This window comes from Tyto alba, unplaced genomic scaffold (genome assembly GCF_018691265.1).
Source record: "Tyto alba isolate M040663 unplaced genomic scaffold, T.alba_DEE_v4.0 Super-Scaffold_7, whole genome shotgun sequence".
Classification (NCBI taxonomy): Eukaryota; Metazoa; Chordata; class Aves; order Strigiformes; family Tytonidae; genus Tyto; species Tyto alba.
Window position 1 is genome coordinate 8,229,409 of NW_024881328.1, and position 20,044 is coordinate 8,249,452.

Sequence of the window (20,044 nt, forward strand, 5' to 3'; positions counted from 1 at the left end):
TCCACCAAACTTAGAAAAGATGCTTGGATTTGCATTCCTGAATTTCCTGAAATTCTTGACTACACACACATAGAGAAACTTAAAATTATATATATAGAAAAGAACGTGTAATAAAAGCTAAAAAGCAATGAAAATTATCTTTTGTGTGACACTTTAATGGCTGTAGTAATTGCAATGTGATACTCCTTAAAGCATGGTGCAATGTAGAATTACTACAAACACTTAAATAATAATAATAATAAAGTATTTAATTTAACTACTCTGCAGCTTCAGATAACAAAACCAAAATATCACTTACAGAATTGCAAATATTTTTGGAAGTCTGTAATTTTTTTAAAAACAACATTGTCTTTAACTGGGGTTGGATATTAGCTGTGCATTTGAAACATGTATCTGAGAATATTAATGACATACTAGGATTTGTTTTGGAAAGCAAGTCAGTGAAAAGAAAATTCAATAACAATCTGTATGCATCATTCCTGTTATCAGAGGTGAAAAGAAACCAGCAGAATTGATCCTCAATAGGTCCACATTGTTAGAAGTTCAGTTTCACACTGGAATGATACTTCTCCATTTTATCTACCTTGGAGAGTGCATATTGCCCACTCTCTCGAGTTTATCAAAAGTCTATTTTCCTTTAAACTTCATCTCTTGGGGACATTAATATTTGAAAACCACAGTTTTCATTAAAAATACGTGTTTTTAAAAGTCTCATGAATTTGGAGTCAAGCTCATGAATTTGGGGCACTTGTTATAATATTTGAACTCAGTTACCAATACTGAAATAGGATGAAGGAAACATAATTCCGTTATTTTATGAAATGATTCGGTTTTGTCAAATGCTGCTTTATTTTTATTTTTTTTACTTCCAGTAGATGTCACCAGAGAGTCTCTGAAAGAACCTATACAAAACCTTACATGAAATCCAAATAGAAGGTACACGTTCTATTGTTCCATCCTATAGTGTTGTGTTACAATTTTTTATAGAAGTCTTGCCGTAATATTATAATTGGAGACTTTATACCCTCAGTATACTAATCAAGTTCTGAATGTAGATTAAACAAAATATATTTGGATGTGTGTACTTTTAAACAGCTACATGCATTCTTTTATTTATAATATTCAGTCTGATACCAAGACATTTTCTTAAGATACGAAAAGCAATTGTATGCCATGTACAAAAAATCCCCCCAACCAATAAACATACTAGGCTTATATGAGAAAATGGATTTCTAAGCAAAGTAGAAGGAAACCCAGTAGTTGCCCAGCCATTTATTAGTCAAGGTTAAGTAAGCGAGGAAGGTTTGTACTTTCTTGTTTGCATCTCCTATATATCAAATGAGAAAGAAATCCCACACTCTCATTGGAATAATTTATATATTATTTCAATTACGTTTTTATTTTCTTCCAATTTAAAGTGTTTCACAGCTAATCACGGGATCTAATAATTATCAGTAAAATTAAGAGCTGTAAATTAGTAAGAAAAATTTAGAAGCAGCATTACTGCTCTGCTACTAGTGATCTTAGGCTATTTGTTCATATTCTTTGAGCTTCTGTTTTGTACCCATCTATAAAATGGGGATTGCAATACCCGCCTTTAGCAACCAGCCTCACAGAAGTCATGTGAAGTCTCTCCACATAAATAATACTCCTAGCATAATACATGTATTATTGCATTATTCCAAAGTATATCAACAAAGTCAGTTTTCCCTAGAGAACTTATAGATCAAGACCTTAACTAGTGCGTCTCTCCTTTTATAAAGTTACATATGGCTAATGGTTAAGCTCAGTGGACCCTTCTCCTCAACAGAATTTTTCACAGTAATAGCGACCTGATTCTTAAAAAGAATCTCAAAAAGCATCAAGCATGAGTTTTTCCTCTTTTATTAGTAGAAAATGTATTTGCCTTGAATCTCACCTTCTTTCCTACTATCAGGATGCATCTCAAAACAAGGCCAGATCGCTATAGTCAGCTCAGCTCCAACTTCTGGCCAGAGAATGTTTCACCTTTGGGGAATGGCTCTTGAGGAATCACCATGGGGAAGTTTTCACAGAGATACACTGAATCATTAAATCCCTCAGCCCAGTTCTTCACTTTTTATAGCCAGCATCATTAGGGATTTTTGATTATTTACATTTACTCTATGCTACCTCATCATGGGGGGAGCGTAGGGCTGAGAATTTTGTAAGACTGCAAAATTGCTGTTCTCAGAAAAGTGTATTTCTTCTTCCTTTAACTGGGATGGACTCCAATTAACCTGCACCCAAAACTAAGAAGGGATGAAGTTAAACGTACATGACTCATCACAGCTGTCACTGGATTTTAGTATTCATAAATTCAAAGCCAACACATTACATTCTGATGCCAGGTAATGGCCATTCCCTAAGGACCTGAAGCCATGCCTAAGCACATCTTCACACACACTGATGCCCTTCCTGCACAGCTCTTAGCTATACTCTAGAGAGCTGTTCTATTTCAAACCTTCAGCTTATAAAGTTACAGTGTCATCCTCAAGACCCAATCACATTGGTTTTAGCCCAGCATTTATTCATCTTATATGTGTTCTTCTGCCAACACATGACTGCACTGAAAACACAGATAATTGGTGTTTTTTTAAGCATTTGACTCATGGAATGGTATTATGTGAAAATATCAAATTTCAATAGAAAAAGAGGGAACATTTTAGTCTTCATGGTTATAAAGTGAAGTCTGACAATGTGATGTGAATATTGTGGTTTTTTTTCAAGGATAAGGTGCCTTAGTCTATGAAAAGGAGAAAGAAAATGTACTTTTTTTTTTTTTTTTTTCCAAGTTCTCCTGTTAAAAGCATTTAAGTTTTGGGGATCTGACTCATGACTTTTCAGCACTGGGTTTCCACCTGTTGTCACATTGCTTGAGCTCAAAATACTCAGAGGAGAATTAAAGAAAACATCAAGATCCCATGTAAGAACTGGTCAAATTTATTGCGTTAAGAAACTTAATTTTAGAAGTTTGGTGACAATATAAGCAAGACACCAGAGAGGCTATTGCTGAGTGACTTTTAGATTATTGAATTAGAATCCATAACCAACCTCCCCTCAAACAACTAAATTTCAGTTGCAAAGACTAATTATCATTCAGGGCCAGAGTCTACATGTTGCTGCTTACAAAATTTTAAAGGTAGAGAAGTTACAGTTCAAGCGTGGTGCAAAGACAACAGCATTCCCACAACAGCCACAGCTTAAAGCAGCCTTGAGATGCAAAGCGAACTTGTTACTCTAAAGCAGAACTGTTCAAGACTTGCATTCTATACAAGTTAAAACAGAAAACAAGTTGTCAGCAATAGATTGAACATCCTGTTGTACTTTCTGTCCTGCTTTGCTCTTGACATCTATAGTTCAGCTTAAAACCGGTATCAGACCAGAAAAAAGAATCTGTGAGTCTCAGCGTGCTGAGTCACACAGCTTCTAATTTACCAAGGTCTTTCTAACAATGGCAAAACATGTCTCCCAACATTTTGAAATGAAAAAAAAGAAAGAAATGAGCAAGTGATCTTGTCTCCTTGGTAATAAAAAAAGTAATCTGATCACCTAAACACAGCAATTTGAAATTCAAGAGCTAGACTCATCCCTGCTATATTATAACTGCATGTAGAATGAGAATATGCTTAGGATGAACATGGTCTAGATTTGGGGAGACTTCTCAGAAAACGAGATAACTGGAGGCAAGTGTTGAACTGTTACTCTGTAAGTCTTTGAGTATCTTGTAAAAATGGAAGTGCACATCACATCTGGCAAAAATTTTAAAATCTATTGTAAAAACTACTTAAAGCCACTTGATTACTGTAAACTACAGTTAGATTCAAAAGGTAATGCACAGTAAAATGTCCTGGACTGTTGACTGTGATATATTTACTATTTAGAGGTTGGTTACAGAAATTAACAGTAATCAATAGTGGGCTAGAGCCCTAGTATTTTGTTAGTAACCTAACTGGTACCTAAAACTTCACCCCTGACACAGAGATCTCTCCATCAGTGTCCACTAGGACTAGCACTGCCAAAAAAAAAAAAAGCTATAACCTGTCTATATGTACAGAAATATCTTGGTAAACACCACCCGAGTTAATACTGATGTTATAAGAACTTTCCAATCCTAACAGCTTATTAGCAGGTCTTTTGACAAGTAAACTGACTTGGGTTTTATCTGACTTGTTTCTAACAGAACTAGGCTGCATGGTAGTTTCTTTGCATGTTTTATGGGGCTCCTGTCATAAATCTACTTTTGGTTTGTGGTGGATTTAAGAAAGAGGTATTTCCTCTCCTCTCCTTAGTGCTGTAGTGTTATTGTGTGTACATATACACTTTATAAAACCTTTCTACAATATTGTTTCAAGCTGTAGTTGTGCTCTCACATTGTTGACTTTTTCATGAATTTTCAAATGCAAAGTTTTCCTAAAAGGCTCGAGTACTGTAAGGGAGCTGCAGGCAGAAGTCCAGTCTCAAAGCTACTGATTTCCTGCACAGCACAGACCGAAACCCCATGGATTTCAAAGGGTTGAGACCTGGGCTCAGAGTACCACATTAAAAAAAGCAACAGATCTGCATTATTATTTTTGGCTGGCCTAGGTGAGCCACTTCTGTACCAGTTCTAGCACAGATTTAGTTCAGTAACCTGTTCAGACTGTTAGAGATGAAAATGGGAAATCAGCAGTATCTTTTCTGTAGAGAGAAAGAAAATATTCAGCTTAGCTGTCTTTGTGAACTTTGGTCACAAAAGTTCTCATGACAGCAACAGCCCCATATGTGAGAAAATACTATGTGAGCCTAGAAACTAATGTACAGGAAACAGGAATACAGTTGTTGATACAAGAAAGTTGATGTCAGAACTTGCATTTCTGTTTCTGACATCTAGTAGGTACCTGCCTGCCAGCTGCAGAAACTCTATGAGGTCCAGAGATCAAGACAGAAATACAGGTCTCTTGATTTGTGGTGATTCATTGGAAGTTGGCATGAGTGTTGCCATCTTCAACACCTTCCTGGTCACTTACTAATGAGAAAGAACTATTTTAGTGGTTTTGGATTTTTCTGCCCCAAGCTGTACGTGATATAAACAGGTTGCTAAACTAAAAAGATTTCTTTGCTCTCTAACAATTTAAATATTTTTGCAAACTCATGATGTTTAATGTGCTCTCCAGAATCTTCACAAAAACGTTATTATTTTTTTCTGCCTATAACTTCCCAAGTGGAAATACAGTTTTATTTCTTCAAGTATACACTTGAATTTGAAAATTAACCCATCTGAAAACAAAGCTGTAAATGAAGCAGTCTTTACTTGCAGTCCCACCCTGAACAACCTTACACAAGGAACTAGCTTCACTGAACTAAGGCTCATAGTGCATGATTTCCTGGATTAAAACCACCATTTCAATAACGCCATATAGTAAAAACATTATCAACATGGCAGAAGCTCATCGGTTTATAATAGCTCAGGTTCTGATTTTACTGGGTGAATATGCTGTCTTCTTCCTGCTTTCTTCTTTTCTCCTTTTGCTATTTCATAGAAAATTAATTAAATGACTCACATGCTTCTGGAAGCACTAAAACTCACCTCTCCTATTACATTTGTTAGCAGCCTTAGTGCATCACGATCATGGACAAGAGAGTCTGTGTAAAATGAACCAATATATTTTCTCGGATCAACCTTATTATCCACTGCACACAAATCAGGGCGCATGTTGAATCCATGGGAGATTCGCCCCACTGTGTATGGAAAAGCTCCACCTGCAAGAAATTTTTCATAACAGAAGCTGAAAATATGCAGGAGGAAAAAAAGCCACATTATCAACAGAGATCTGTAAGTTTTACTGTCAGTTATTTCAAAAGAAAATGCTCTGCACCAGCAATTTTGTATTCCTTCCCCTTTGTTAGCTTCTTTTTCTGTTTTCCCACTTCTTCACTACTGTGATGCCCAAATTCCTCCTGCTGCTTCCTCATTCCTTTCCCCAAACCATCTCCTGTCTTTCCTTCCTCCTCATGCCCCCTAAAGGGCTATTGTAACAGTTCAAACACTGGCCCAAACAGGCTAGAGTATGTTCATATAAGCAGTTGCTCTGGCAGATTATCTTCTTTGGGGTAATAGTACTCAGCTGGTGGCAGGTTTAAAGTGGTAACCCTACTACCTGCATACCAGATAATACAACTGTACCATGCCCAACTAAAGAACAGGTGTTTTACATGGTACATTACTTACCTCCATGTGCAAAGCAAACTTTCAGTTTAGGAAATTTTTCAAAAATTCCTCCCATAATCATGGAGCAAATGGCTATGGTTGTTTCTGCAGGCATGCCTAAGAACAAAAAAACCTTTATTGTATGACAGTTTTATTTTTTATTTTCCTATTTGAGTTTTAAATGTTATCTTAATTTTCTTCAATTAACCTTAAGCCTACTGAAGCATTAATAGTTACTGAGCAGCCAACCACAGGTTACTCATTATTTCTATTAGAGGAACGCAGAGCTGAACATTAATTAACTGAAATGAGGACACGGGACTGGAAGCTAAGATCTTCTGAATTCTAAGTCTGGTTTTTATCCTACACCACTAGGACAGCTGACAAGCAGGTTGGGTATGTCCTGAACTGCACAGTAGAGGCTTGATTCCCCAGTTATCCTAGCTCAAAGACAAGTCTGGAATATGCCAGGTTCTTTTCTCACCTGTGCTTCTGGGTGTCTTCTGTGTGGAAAGTGGGGCAGATATGTTGGAGAATATTCCAACACAGATTTGGGGTTCAGTTATGACATGATGCCAGTTCCTACAGTTTAGAAATAACGTGTCTCTCTCTTTGCCACTGAGTAACTTGGATGCCCAGTGTTAGAAACATAACAGCAGTTTAAGTTCTTACATCAGGTCTCAGTTTCTGAGCACACCTAATGTATTTAGAATATCATGCCATTTAGGTGCCTAACTTCAGACATCCAACTTGAAATTAGGAACTGAGTTCACCTTATCTATGAGGAAAGCAATACCTATCCAGCATAAAAGGTTATCTTCCATTAATGTTTTACCATATGCACAGATGCAAAGCCATATTAGGCCTAGTAGGAAAATCTTTCCATTATACTTTGTTAAGTAAATGCAATAATTTTAGTCTGTCTTTAAATCTGTGTTATTGAGCCTGCTCTGATTAAGACTAATTCATATTGTTTTAAGATAATGCCCTGGTGATCGGGACACTAAGATTTTCCGGTGTATACTGCAGAATGTATAATATATGTATATTGTGTATGTTTTTCAGAACACCTATATTGGAGGCAGTGCAAAACCATGCAAAACAAATCAGTGCAAAACAGAATGAGTGAGGGTGGAATCAGGTCTAAACATTTCTAGGTAGCAGTATAACCTACCTCATGTTATCCAATGTTGTTCTGATTTACCTAGCAGATGGGGAAAAAACCCAGAGCTTTCAAAGTACATGTTGTTTCAGCTATAGTTGATGTGAACTTAAATTTATTTCCTCTCTGATCAACCTATTTCTAGGAAATAACCCAATAAATTCTTTCAAGTAATATTTGGTTTTGCCTACTCCTTCATTTACTCGCATTATGTTTGAGGAGCTAATTTCAGAGACTTTTCTTATTTGAGGAGCTCATTTCAGATGACTTTTCCCTAGTCATCTGCTCTTTGTATTTAGGACAAAAGAGAATACTTAGATTCGGTTGCTAGTCTGAATAATTTTAATTCTAGGTATTTAACAGTTAGACAAACTAAACAAGCTTAAAAACAAATGACTACTGATTTTACATAACAGATTTAATAGTAGCACTTGATTAAAAAAAAAAAAAGATTGATAGAAAAATCATGTTGTTTTTCTCTGTACTAGTACCTTTGCAGCAATCTTCTGGGCATAATCCAGTAACAGTTCATAAATGTAGATTAAGCAAAATAAATACACACTCACCTATTAGCCAGGGAAACCAATATTTGGACATCCTTCCATCTATCTGCATGTCCCAGGGATGCACAAAGAGACAGCAATTTAATTGTTCAGCAGCCTGTAGCAAAAAGAAAAAAAATCTAAAACTTGACTAATCATACCGAAATGCATCTTAGTTCTTAGCCATGTTTTAAAGATTACTTGCAAAATTGTACTAAGCATTAGTACTAATAATGAAAATAGGCCCAGAAGTAAGAATAATAAGCAATAGTTAGTTATATTTACTCCTCTGGGCCATATCCTGAAGTCCTCACTCAGTTTCAAAGTTATTTTTGAGACTACAGGATTGGAAACACTGATGATAATATCGTTTTAGTAAGGCAAGTGTTCCTCAAATTAATGTGGTACAAAACTGCTTTTTTAGCTGTTTGTCAGCCATCCTGCAGAATAAAACTCATTTCAAACTACTATTGTTTTGGTTTCATTACACATATGAGGATGAATTGTCATAATATTGTATAGAACCATTTTAGGACGTTTTTTCAAATTGTTCCAGCTGCATTCAGGAATTTTCATTGCTGTTGCACTACATTTGTCCTCTTTGGTCTTCTGCCTGGCTTAAAAAAAAAGTTAAAATTATTCCTAATCCACCCTAAGAGTTTGAAATCTAGCTGTATTCTGATCAATAATCCATCTCCACTCAAGTATATTAATTTTTTCAAAACTACTGACATCTTTGGAAAGGAAAATATAAGAACAATATGGGATGCTGATTCTGACTGAGTAATTTAATTATGTGCTTAAATTTAAATATATAGTCATCAGTCATTCATATGCCTAACAAGGATTTAACAGCTTCATTTTGTCAGATGTATTTCTGGACCTCCTCTTGTTGCTAAGGAGATTATCACACATTTGAAAAATTTGGGTTTATTTACCCATACATGCATAAATAAAGCTGCAACTTTTGGATTGTAGGGCGTAACTGCCATCTACATTTGTAAACTAAAAATAGCAATTCAATACCTGGCATGGTAGGTTAATAAACTTCATTATCAAATATGGCTTAGTTTCACAGTCTTTTATTATCCAGGGATGTTTCTAAAATTGACAGAGGTTACTTCCTACGTGTGTTAAACATAAACTGAAGAATATACAAGAGAGGGATGCCAGTACAAGAGAAGGATCCCAATACAAGAGAGACATGGAGCTACTGGAAAGATTCCAAAGATGATGAAGGGACTGAAGCATTTCTCCTATAAGGAAACACTGAGGGTGCTGGGACTGTTTAGCCCCGAGAAGTGAAGGTTCAGCGGGGAACTCGTCAATGTATATAAATACCTGGAGGGAGGGTATAAAGAAGACGGAGCCAGGCTCCTTTCTCTGGTGCCCTGTGACCAGATGAGAGGCAACGGGCACAAAACGAAACATGGGAGGTTCCCTCTGAACATCTGGAGACACTTTTTTACTGTAAGGGTGACTGAGCACTGGCACAAGTTGCCCAGAGAGGTTGTAGAGTTTCCATCCTTGGAGATATTCAAAAGTTATCTGGGCATGGTCCTGAGCATCAGGCTCTAGGTGGCCCTGCTTGAGCAGGGGCTTGGCCCAGATGACCTCCAGAGGTCCCTTCCAACCTCAGCCTTGCTGTGATTATTTGAATGTGTGCATCTCTAAGAGTGGAAGTTGATAACCGACTGTATATGACAATAAAAACAAATAGTACAGATGCTGCACTAGCAGAATTCTTGAATAAATCGAGCATTCTGAAAAATAACCTCTATGGATCAATTTCAAGCTGATGGCTATAATAACCTGTGAAACAGATACAGAATGTACATTTATTAAATCCCATAATTTAGACAAATGACCATCCTCATCTGGACCTCAGGCTATTTAAGAAATGCAATCTATGAATTAATTTTATAATCAGTACATTGAGTTTGGAACTTTGGTCCTATTTGCATAATTCTGTGTAGTACTTTGGCTCTGTAAGTATATCTGAAAATCTCAGGGAGTTTTATCAATTACCTCAGTAGGATTTGATACAGTAATTGGAACACAAAAGCAAATAGTGCAGAAACGCTTTATTTGGTACTGCACTTACCCTCACAATCCAAGAAGGCAACTCTACAGTGAGAACTCATATCATAAAAGGATTTTGTTATTCATTATTATAAAGTATGTTTCAGAATGTTTTATATTGTATTACTGTCATTATATCCTATAGTGAATTATCATATATAATTAAAGCTGATTCTCTCTGATCACTAAGCAGATTAGAAGGCTCAATTGTTTTAATATATCTATAAATTTAGTTGATGACTGACTATGTCCCCAGATATTTTTTAGACAGAATTCCATATCACAGAATTCCCCAAAATAAGGAAAGAAACATTTACTCACAGCATAAATGTCGTACAATTCTGGTGCATTCAGGTCCCATTCATTGACATGAGATCCTATTTGTACTCCAGGAAATCCAAGTTCATTTACACAACGATGCATTTCCTTCACAGCCAGGTCTGGAGCTTGCAAAGGTAATGTACCCAAGCCAATAAACCTCTTGGGGTACTTTTTTACTGTAGCAGCTAAGTCATTATTTAATATCTGGGCTAGATCTAAGGTATCCTGAGGTTTGGCCTGGTAAGATAATAAGTTGAATAGTACATTAAAATATAGTTCTCAAATGTTATCACCTCTGGAAGATATTGGATAAATGTCACTGCAAACAATTCAGATACAGTGTTTGAATCTAAAATTTATAGTTCTGAATAGCTGGAAACCAGTAGGGCTAAATTCTGCCGTGCTTAAAAACCTCTGGGTGAAATTCTGCGTCTTGTCTTGAATATTTTATCAAGTGTGGTTGCCTTTACTGCTCGGATGAGTGTAATAAAGCCCAGGTTGCCGATGCACTGAAGTATCTGGTCTTTTGTGTAAACCAGTCCTCTGTTTTTGTTTATCCCAATGCAAAAACCTCAGCATGTAATTTTTAAACATAGCAATGAATATTTAATCTTTTATTATTGGAATTGATATAAAAATAAGAAATGTGAGATGCTGGAGCATGAGAATTCTACAGGGAAAACTTGAGCAAACCTCTCTAACATTTAGAAGGAGATAACAATTGTAATTCTAATAAAGGAACAGCAATATCCATACAATCAATTTCCCATTTTCCTCCCTAATACATATTTCATGAAAAATAGTCCCATAAATACCAGAATAAAATGTTAAAGATATGTCACCCAACAAGAAATTCTGAAGATCAGACCATTTATATGTGGGCTTAAAACAATGGTTTTTAAGGTAGCATATCTGTTTACATATTACAACTCAACTTCCAACACATAGCTAAATAGTCAAATTAAGAATGCATTTAGAACAGCATTTTGCAATGATTTATCTTCTCAGACTGTTTTTATTTCTTTGATACATTCAAGATCACCATGCAGAGACCATGTTAATTTAAATTTGCAACTGAATTTTAAGATTCAAAGCATTCTAGGTCAATGAGTCCCATGCCACATTTAAAAGAAAAGTGGGACAAGACCACAAATCTATCTTTTACTTCTTTTTTTTTCATGAGAAAATACTGATGTCTAGCTTTTGTGGAATCTGTACGTATATGCCTACCTGCTATCCATGGACTCATGCTGTGGAAATTCTCTCTCCCTGTTTTCAGCTACCCATATAAGGTCCCCAAAAGAAATTCTATTATTGTCTTATTCTTTCTTACTGAGTGTACTCCAGACTGAAGCTTTGCCAGGACACCCTGATGGCTCTTCTCATATCTGGACTATTTTTTTATCTTTTTTTTTTTTTTTTCAGCAGAACAATTTCACATTTACCTCAGTGCTCTAGTGACTACTTCAACCACCTAATTTATAGGAGGATTCACTTATTTTAAAAATAAATTTAATAGTTTTGTAATATATGAATTATAAAATATGCCAGTAGGAACCTACCCAGTAGTTGAACATTACAGGAACTGTGGAAAGAACTTGGACTGTGACTCCTGGGTAAAAAAAAGCAGTTATCAGTGTTTCATTTTTTTGATAAAATGTTAAAAATAAGAAAATACTTTGGTTTGAAAGGTAGAACATAAAAGCATTAATGATAAGAAAGACTGATTTAACAGTGACATGGGTAGAATCTTTTCTAATTAAGGACCTTGGTAGTAAATCTTGCAGTGTATGAGTTTATTAGGACTGGAATATTTTTGCTAAGTAGGAAGAAAAATAACACTTCATATTCGAACTAGATTATTTGTGAAACTAAGTATTTTGATTTTAGAATTATATGGCATGCACGTGTACAAGTAATTAAAATAGCAATTTAATGTTAATCTCACATAAATGAATGTGATGTTAAAATAACAGAATACAGTATCTTAAGTTTACTTTGGGGTTACATTTTTCATATATATTTAATAAAGATGTAAATTAGCTCAAATATAAACAACATTATGTTAGCAATGGTTGTTAAACAATGTTTTCCTCCTAAGTGTTCCCCTAAGCTATATTGTGTTAGGTTTCATTCATCTCGTGTCTGGACTACTGAGGTTGTAAGTATAAGAAAATCTGTCTGTTTTTAGAAATAACTTTGACATTAGCAATAAAGAGAATTAAGTCAATGCTGTTTAATTTCTGTTCAAACACCAATCTATACCATGACTTTGTGTGTGATAGGCTACAGGAATGAACACAACACACCTAGCAGATTAATAACATAAGAAAGAATAAACAATAATTAAGACTTCGCTAAATAGTTACATGTAAAACTGTATTTTAAAAATAATTTTAGGTCTGATTGTAATATCTATGCACATATTTTGTCATGCTTTAAACAATGTAACTTGGTTATTAATGGTGAAACTACTAATGCAAAAGATGGCAGAAAAAACCCTAGGAGAATTTCTTCTAAGACAAAGACCTTGCCAAAGCACTCAAACGTTTAACAATATGATTTATTCTCCTTCTCAGTTTTAAGTAGGAAACGAGGGGAAGCTGACTCAGGCATCTCTCTTACAAGATCTGATTAATATTACGTACAGCAGCAATGGTTTGCTGTTAAGGATTATGTCTACAAAATTATATATATACTGGAGTACAGCCTAAGTTGTCCTATCCACCAATATGCTACCAGACTCTTGATTAGTTTGTTTGACAACATTCACCATGTTTTCCACAATAAGCATTGTATCTGGTTTCAATCCATTTTTACACTTCTGAGCAAATTTAACATAAACCTTAAAGGTAGATTTCCAAGCTGAACATTCCTAGCCACTAGCTTTAGGAAGAAGAATCAGAACAGAAAAACCTCTATACCCTGTTCAGAGATTTTTACAAAGCAGAAAATAATAAGAAAAAGCAGTTAGGAATAACTGAAATATTTTCTCCAATAAAATTGTGATTATTTGTGTCACAGAACTGTAATGTTAATTAACTTTACTGCTTGTTTTATTGAATTACCTTGATAAATTGTTTTACTGAGTGGATCAAGACACAGGTTTGCATACCAAATAGACCTAGGACATACAATTGTGAGAACTAATTTAGTCTCTTTGGTACACTGGCTACCATTTCTTATTACTGGCAAGGTTTTTTGGGCATTGCACAAACAAAGCCTTTTAGCCACCAAGCTGTAAGTTATCCCTCTGAGTTAATAATACCTTACAGTGACTGATACTTGTTTTGTTCAGCTGGGAGACCTCTCACATCTTTGTTCCACAATTATGCCATGTTTGGAGGTTAAATTTTTGGGTATGATCTATTGTGGCCTGTGTCACAAAAAATGGTCTCTCAACTAAGTAGCTACACCTTTTCAAACTGAAAAAGAGTACATGTAGCCTGCAGTCTTTATCATTAGGTGAACAGTAAGGATGAAAACCACTAAGACCATTTTTTTACACTTAATTGGCTGATGCCCATATCTTTGGACTGCGGTAATAAAAGGGGATATTTGTATGGCACAAGTCACCAGATGGTGCTGTAACACACCATTTTAGATTTTATTTATTTTTAACCAAGTGAGTACTGTTTAGTTGGTGGAGAAATATTGTGATGTTGGTTTTATGATACGTTTTCTATTCTGGAAAGCTGTTGCAAAAATTTGAAAAAAAATACTTCTGTGTTTTCCCTTTGCCTACAGCAAATAGATGGGGCAGAATTGTTTTGTAGAAACTTGCTATTAGTATTGAAGGAAATATCTGAAGGGGGAAGATGTATGTCCAAAGGCTATTTATGATCCACACTGTGGTTGAATGACGTGGTAATCCCCAAAATCCCTGAGCTACCTCTGGGACTGATTAGTCTAGTCAAGGCAGCATATTCCAGAAAGGTTGCAAAGACATTCTAGCATTCCCGTTAAATGTCTAGTGGTTGGAGTTTCAAATACTGCTTCTTCAGGCTGAAAATTACCTAAATTGTGTTTACATAAATTGCCTGACAGCCCTTGAGTTCCCAAATCAGCCTATATTATGTGTTGCAGTAAATGACCATAGGGAGAATGACCCAAAGTATCTCTTAACATGCTATCCCATGAGAGAAGGAAACAAAATCGTAAAGATTCCACTTTTTATACCTGCTCTTTGAAGTAATTCGGATGTTTATTCCTTATGAAAAGTTGGAGAAGATATTCAAGTTGTGTTTACTAAGAAACTGATCAAGGGAATTATTAGGACTCATGAAAAAATAATCTTTAGTAACACAATAGTTCTCAAAAGTAATTTGGAATTATGGTGTTAACAAGAACTAACAAAAAGAATTAATCAGACTAAAAGTTCCTTCTCTCATCCTCAGTCTCCCACTTTACAAACCTTATTTAGTGGCATCTAAGTGACTTGCTGGAAAATAAATCTGCAAATTTGGCATCTGGCCAAGTTTCTTTCTAAATCAGGAAAACTCTCTTTTCCGAGAAAGTAATTGTACCAGTTCTCTATGTTCAGAGTCCTCTAACAAAAATACAGAATGAAGTTGCAACATCTAAGCAGAAAAAAATATTAGAAAAGGAAACAAACATACATAAAAATCCAATGAGTAAACAGAATCTTTATAAGATTTGGAACAAAAATGAATGGGTTTCCTCTTTTACGTAAATAATTTCTAAATCTGGAATGTATATTGCTTTTTCAAGTCCAGAGTCAGACATCCTTCCTTATGTCAATTAGTTCCTTACTGCCTTAAAAATTCCATCAAAATTAATGAGCCTATGTGGGGAATAAATTGCTACTTAAAATGAGGAAAGTTATGGGAACATGTCCCATTTGAGTCTGAGCAAAAAACATCAGTTTTCACTGACTTTCACCAGATTTAAACTAATGAATCAGTACTCTAAACCCTTTAATTTTGATATTATTATTGAGCCCTCTCTGATGCACTAACAGAGAGGTTGCTGTTATTCTAAATGAGACACAATGATTTAAATTCCTTTATGGAGGTACCTGATAGGTCCATCTCTTTAATCCGTACTTCTGGATCCCAGCAGTTCTCTTGAATAACTCTAAAAACCTTTCCATCCTTCATCATCTTTGCCTGTCCCTGTGAAATTACATTTTCATATATTATAAATATGACAAAGTAGTACATGCTAATTTATAGTCACTTGAGTATATTGTGCTTCCTATAGAAATTCAGTGACAGAATTTTGTTCTTTTATTTTTATTCAGTAGGTATTTTTAATCAAAGACAACTTAAAATAGTCATTAATAAAACAGTCATCATTCAGATTTAATTCTTCATAATTAAAAAAATCTCCTTTTTTTTTGCAATTTACATCACTCTACATTTGCTTTGAAAAGTTATCAGGTACCTTAATCCAAGTTTATCCTCAAATCAAATTGTGATCTCAAAACAATGCTCTAATTAAATATGTGCTAAATTTTCCCCTTGGGTATGTGTGTGTTCTTTTAAAGTCAGTAGCATCACAATAATTCCAGTAACTACAGAAATAATTGTACAACTCTGTTAATTTCAGTACAGTTGCTTCATATCACCAATGATACTGAGACAAAAGGGGACTTATTATGTTGCCTTCAGATTACATTTTCTCCTTGGGAAAAAAAAGAATTATTGAAGAATTTGTACTTAGGAAAAAAAACCCCAAACACAACCTAAACGCAGTGTAAAACCATTACCTGAATTAGTGTAATACCTTCCCCATATGCCACCAATTTCCAAACTTACAAAGTTCAAAATGTTATCAAGGCCATGAAATTGAATAGTGTTCCTTTAACTATGAACATGGAAACTTCCTTTTTAAACTTAATTTTTGGTTGATTTGACAATTGTCTAAAGAGATTGACTGGCAGTGTTGTCACATTAAGCAAAGTAAATTGTCTGTTACAGTTGTAGGTATCCACATGCTTCAATGGACTTGTAAAGACAGACAAAACAGTCTTTCTGTTGGCTTACACCTGCACAAATTAATGAGATACAATTCACCAATACTTGCAAGGCCTGAGTATTCCTTGGTTGCTTGAAGCTACTTTAGGGATAAATGGAAATGGGTGAAAGTCAGAAGATCCACACGACCCTGTGTATTTGGGATTGGTAAGCGCAGTCATGCAGCAGATGTGCTGGACAGAGAACACACTGCATCTGCAGTTGAAAACTGAAAAACACATGAGAAAACACAGCAGCTATTCCTTCACCTTCACAGTAAACAGAAGCTAAGTGCAGGGCAGTCTTCTGACCCTTCTGGAAAGGGAATTGTCTGTCTCCAAAGGCGTCTATTTTCTTTCACAAAACTGGTGTGTTTAGGATCCTGCCTATTTTTTCTAAATAAAAAACCTGTTAAATCGGAATAGTCACCATTAGTATGCTAAAACTGAAACAACCAATAAAATTTCACTACTTCTAACAGACGTGTGTTTCTGTCCCCTCCTGAGAAATCAGACTGTTCTTAACCTTGGATTTGTTATTAACTTCATACATCATTCACAAATATAGTGCCCTAGTGAATATTTTAAAGCTCTTCAACAAATCTAACTATGCTGCCTTGGCAAACTGTCAAGTTACTTGTTATCTGTATCACAGGTTGTGAAAATTACTTGAAATATTACAGTCAGTAATAACTACATAGTCCTGGTCCTCTGGTAAAATACTTCAGGTTTCTGTAAAATTGATTTTCTAACCGGACAGAAAGGGTTACTCTAGCCATACACTCCAATACATTAAAAAAAAAAAAGATCAGCACATTGCTGCAGATTGCCTAATAAACAGAAAAATACTTGGGGTGTGAATAGAGAAAAAGATGGAGTAGAACTGGGCATTGCATCTCAGATTAATAGATTGTGTGAATTTTACTGGATTACCACTGCGAGTATTTCTGTGAACACAGGTGACAATTCTTTCCTCAGACACAGCTAAGGCATAGCAGCTGACCTGCTCATACATATTTTCTTCTGCTAATACTGAAAACAATATTAGATAGATTGTAATTTTACTAGCAACTTTGACAGTGCTCATACTTAAATGCAGAGATAAACCTGCAACAGGGTTTGAAATATAGGAAAGATTTCTAATAAGCCATGTGCTGTTCTCATTGAAGAATTAGTTGAACAGTTTGCTATTTTCATTTGCATTTACTGATTCTTTGTGAACATGCTACAGGTCAAGGCTGAGCTCTCAGCATTGTATGTTGGCAACACTAAACTTGATTATGCAGAAAAGCAAAACACAATCATCTGAATAGATTCCTGTTTGTGTGTGTAAGGATAGAAATATCTGGTCCAGTAACACTGTGACTGGCAAGTGAGTCATATTGTTTTAGTCTCCAAACACTGCCACTAATCTGCACCTGATATTTTTTAAATGAGAAATTACTCAGACACCTCAACTGGGAAACAATTCTCAGAGTTTTTTTCAGTAGTAAGAATAAAACATGGATCAGGAAAAAATTTTCAGGTTCCAAAGCAATGGATGCAGTGCTGAAAATATCATAAAAGACATGAGATTTTTACTTGCAAGGTTAACACAATTTTCTAAGGGCACAGCTGAAGAATTCTATCATTCTATTCAATTCTATTCTAAAGATTATCTGATATTTAAAGCTGTAATTCATTTATGTGGATATTAAGAGAGAGACATTTAAGAAGTAAGTCCAGCAGGCTGAGTTGGCTCAGCAAGCTACATTTAAAATTATCCCATCTCTAAACTACTCAGTCACATCCCAAATTACACTTCTTTAAAAATGCATGTAATTATTTTCTTCCAGTTTGACCCTGATGCTTCTTCACAGAATGATATGAGAAGTTTTGGCTTTTTTTTTAATCTTAAGAGTTAACTTTCCCAGCTCTACATATCTTAACAGGATTTTATTTTGCCATGTACTTTTTCCATGCGACATTTTCAGACAGAAGTAGGCTAGACAGAATTCTCTGCAGAGTGTATAATGCTATTATTGGCTTGCCACAAAGTTCCTTTGCAACCTATTTTTAGCAAGGAATTGTAGCATCAGACCTGTAACAAACAGCTAAACTGCTAAAAATACCTCCAACAATTCTCTCCTTCCTGCACCTACCAGGTATCTCAGAAGCTGTGCCATCCACACTTTGGTTCAGCAGGTGGCTTGTTCTCCCCTCCTATGCCTGCTTAGACTTAGATCTGAAATTTCAGCATACTTGTTTGCTCCTCATTCTCAGTCCCAACCTTCATATTCTGTGGTCCTTTTTCATAAATGGTTGTTAGGCATTTGACAGCATAGCCTTGCATGTTATAGAATGACAACAGTGTGTGTATCGTTAGGTTGCAATAAATAGACACAGTGTTGTATCCATTTTATGGGCTTTTTTCAGTTTATATAAACATATACAATCACAAAGAAGCATGATTTTGCAAAGTGACAAGGGGATGAGGGAATGTCTAGTTCCACTGAAATTAACAGACGTTATATATTTAAATATTTTGGTTACCTGGAAGATGCAAAGCTTCTCTAAAAAAAGGAAAAGTTTAATCTCTACAGAGAATGAATGAATTAGCCAAGTCACAAAAAGAAACAATGAAGAAGATTGGGTACTATTTTCTTTATAACGTTATCCAAATAGGGAGAGGCACCATCACCCTGAAAATGCTAAGTGCTAAATCTTTATATCACTTGTCCCTCCAGTTTTCAGTATAGAATTCCTATGTTGAGATGCTGTCTGAATTTCAGAAGACAGAGACTGATTAACCCTTGTAAAACACTGTGCATACAGCCTGCCGTTATATACCATAGCTGGGTTTAGCCAGTTATTTGCACTCTTCACATGCTTTAGGTGGGTTATGTGCTGACACTGTTGAGCTTTTCATGCTCTTAACTTTGCATCTTTTGTCTTGCAGTTTACTATATCCACATTGTTCTTTCTGCTCTTATTGTCTTTGTATTTTTTCCTTCATTATCTGGCTAATACCATGCATTGCTTTTAACACTTCCATATTTGTACAACTCACAACATTCTTATGGTAGGCAACTACAGATGAAGTTTTTCAAGTTAGGAAAGGTACATATGAAGTGAGGTGGAAAGTGAACTGAGGTCTCCTGACATCTCTTTCTAATGCCATCTTCCTAATCTCACTCCTTCCAGAGGCCAATGCCATTTGCAGTGACAGGCTCTCCAAAAGATTTGTAGGAGTGGGGAGCTGACAGGTCACAGGAAGAAGCTGACTTCCTGGGGCAGTGTTTGAGATAGACAGGGGTATCTGGCTGCCAAATTTACTATATGGTAACAGATGTAACATCTTCAAAACAAGCTGGTACAGTTAACCTACATAGTAATGTACAAAGGGAATTATTTTGCCTATCAGCCTTACCTCTCTTAGGTCCTTGTGCTCTCCTGTAAAAAAAAGCACTGATACTGGTAATTTTTTAATGCTCTTTTCAAAAGATAAACTGCAACATTTTGATCTTGCTTTCAGAAGTTTTACAATGTTACTTCACTGGGAATGTCACTGAAATTACTGCCAGTTTGTTCTACACTAAGATCAGAATCAAGTCTTTAAGAAAGCAGTTCTGTCCCCATCAGAATAAATATATGTATTACTTCAGTACCAGCAAGATAGATGCTGAATGTTAGCATAAACTCATGGCACCAGGAGACATGTTGTTGCAATAGTACTAATGTAGCTCAGAAATGCCTTTGCAAAGTTAATAGAG

At 35.5% G+C, this 20,044-nt stretch overlaps 1 protein-coding gene across 3 annotated transcripts in view; it reads right to left on the bottom strand.

Moving 5' to 3' along the window:
• Positions 1-20,044, bottom strand: part of ACMSD (aminocarboxymuconate semialdehyde decarboxylase) — a 48,471-nt gene that overhangs the window by 1,171 nt on the left and 27,256 nt on the right. For 2 of the 3 annotated variants that reach the window (XM_033003157.2, XM_042784325.1), the window contains 6 exons: positions 15,354-15,450; positions 11,878-11,927; positions 10,316-10,552; positions 7,937-8,030; positions 6,230-6,325; positions 5,588-5,760 (listed from right to left, as the gene is read on the bottom strand). In XM_033003157.2, the coding sequence (XP_032859048.1) occupies positions 5,588-5,760; positions 6,230-6,325; positions 7,937-8,030; positions 10,316-10,552; positions 11,878-11,927; positions 15,354-15,438 (735 nt within the window). In that variant the 5' untranslated portion in view covers positions 15,439-15,450. The remainder of the gene's footprint in view (positions 1-5,587; positions 5,761-6,229; positions 6,326-7,936; positions 8,031-10,315; positions 10,553-11,877; positions 11,928-15,353; positions 15,451-20,044) is intronic. The other variant, XM_042784326.1, reaches the window with a different exon arrangement.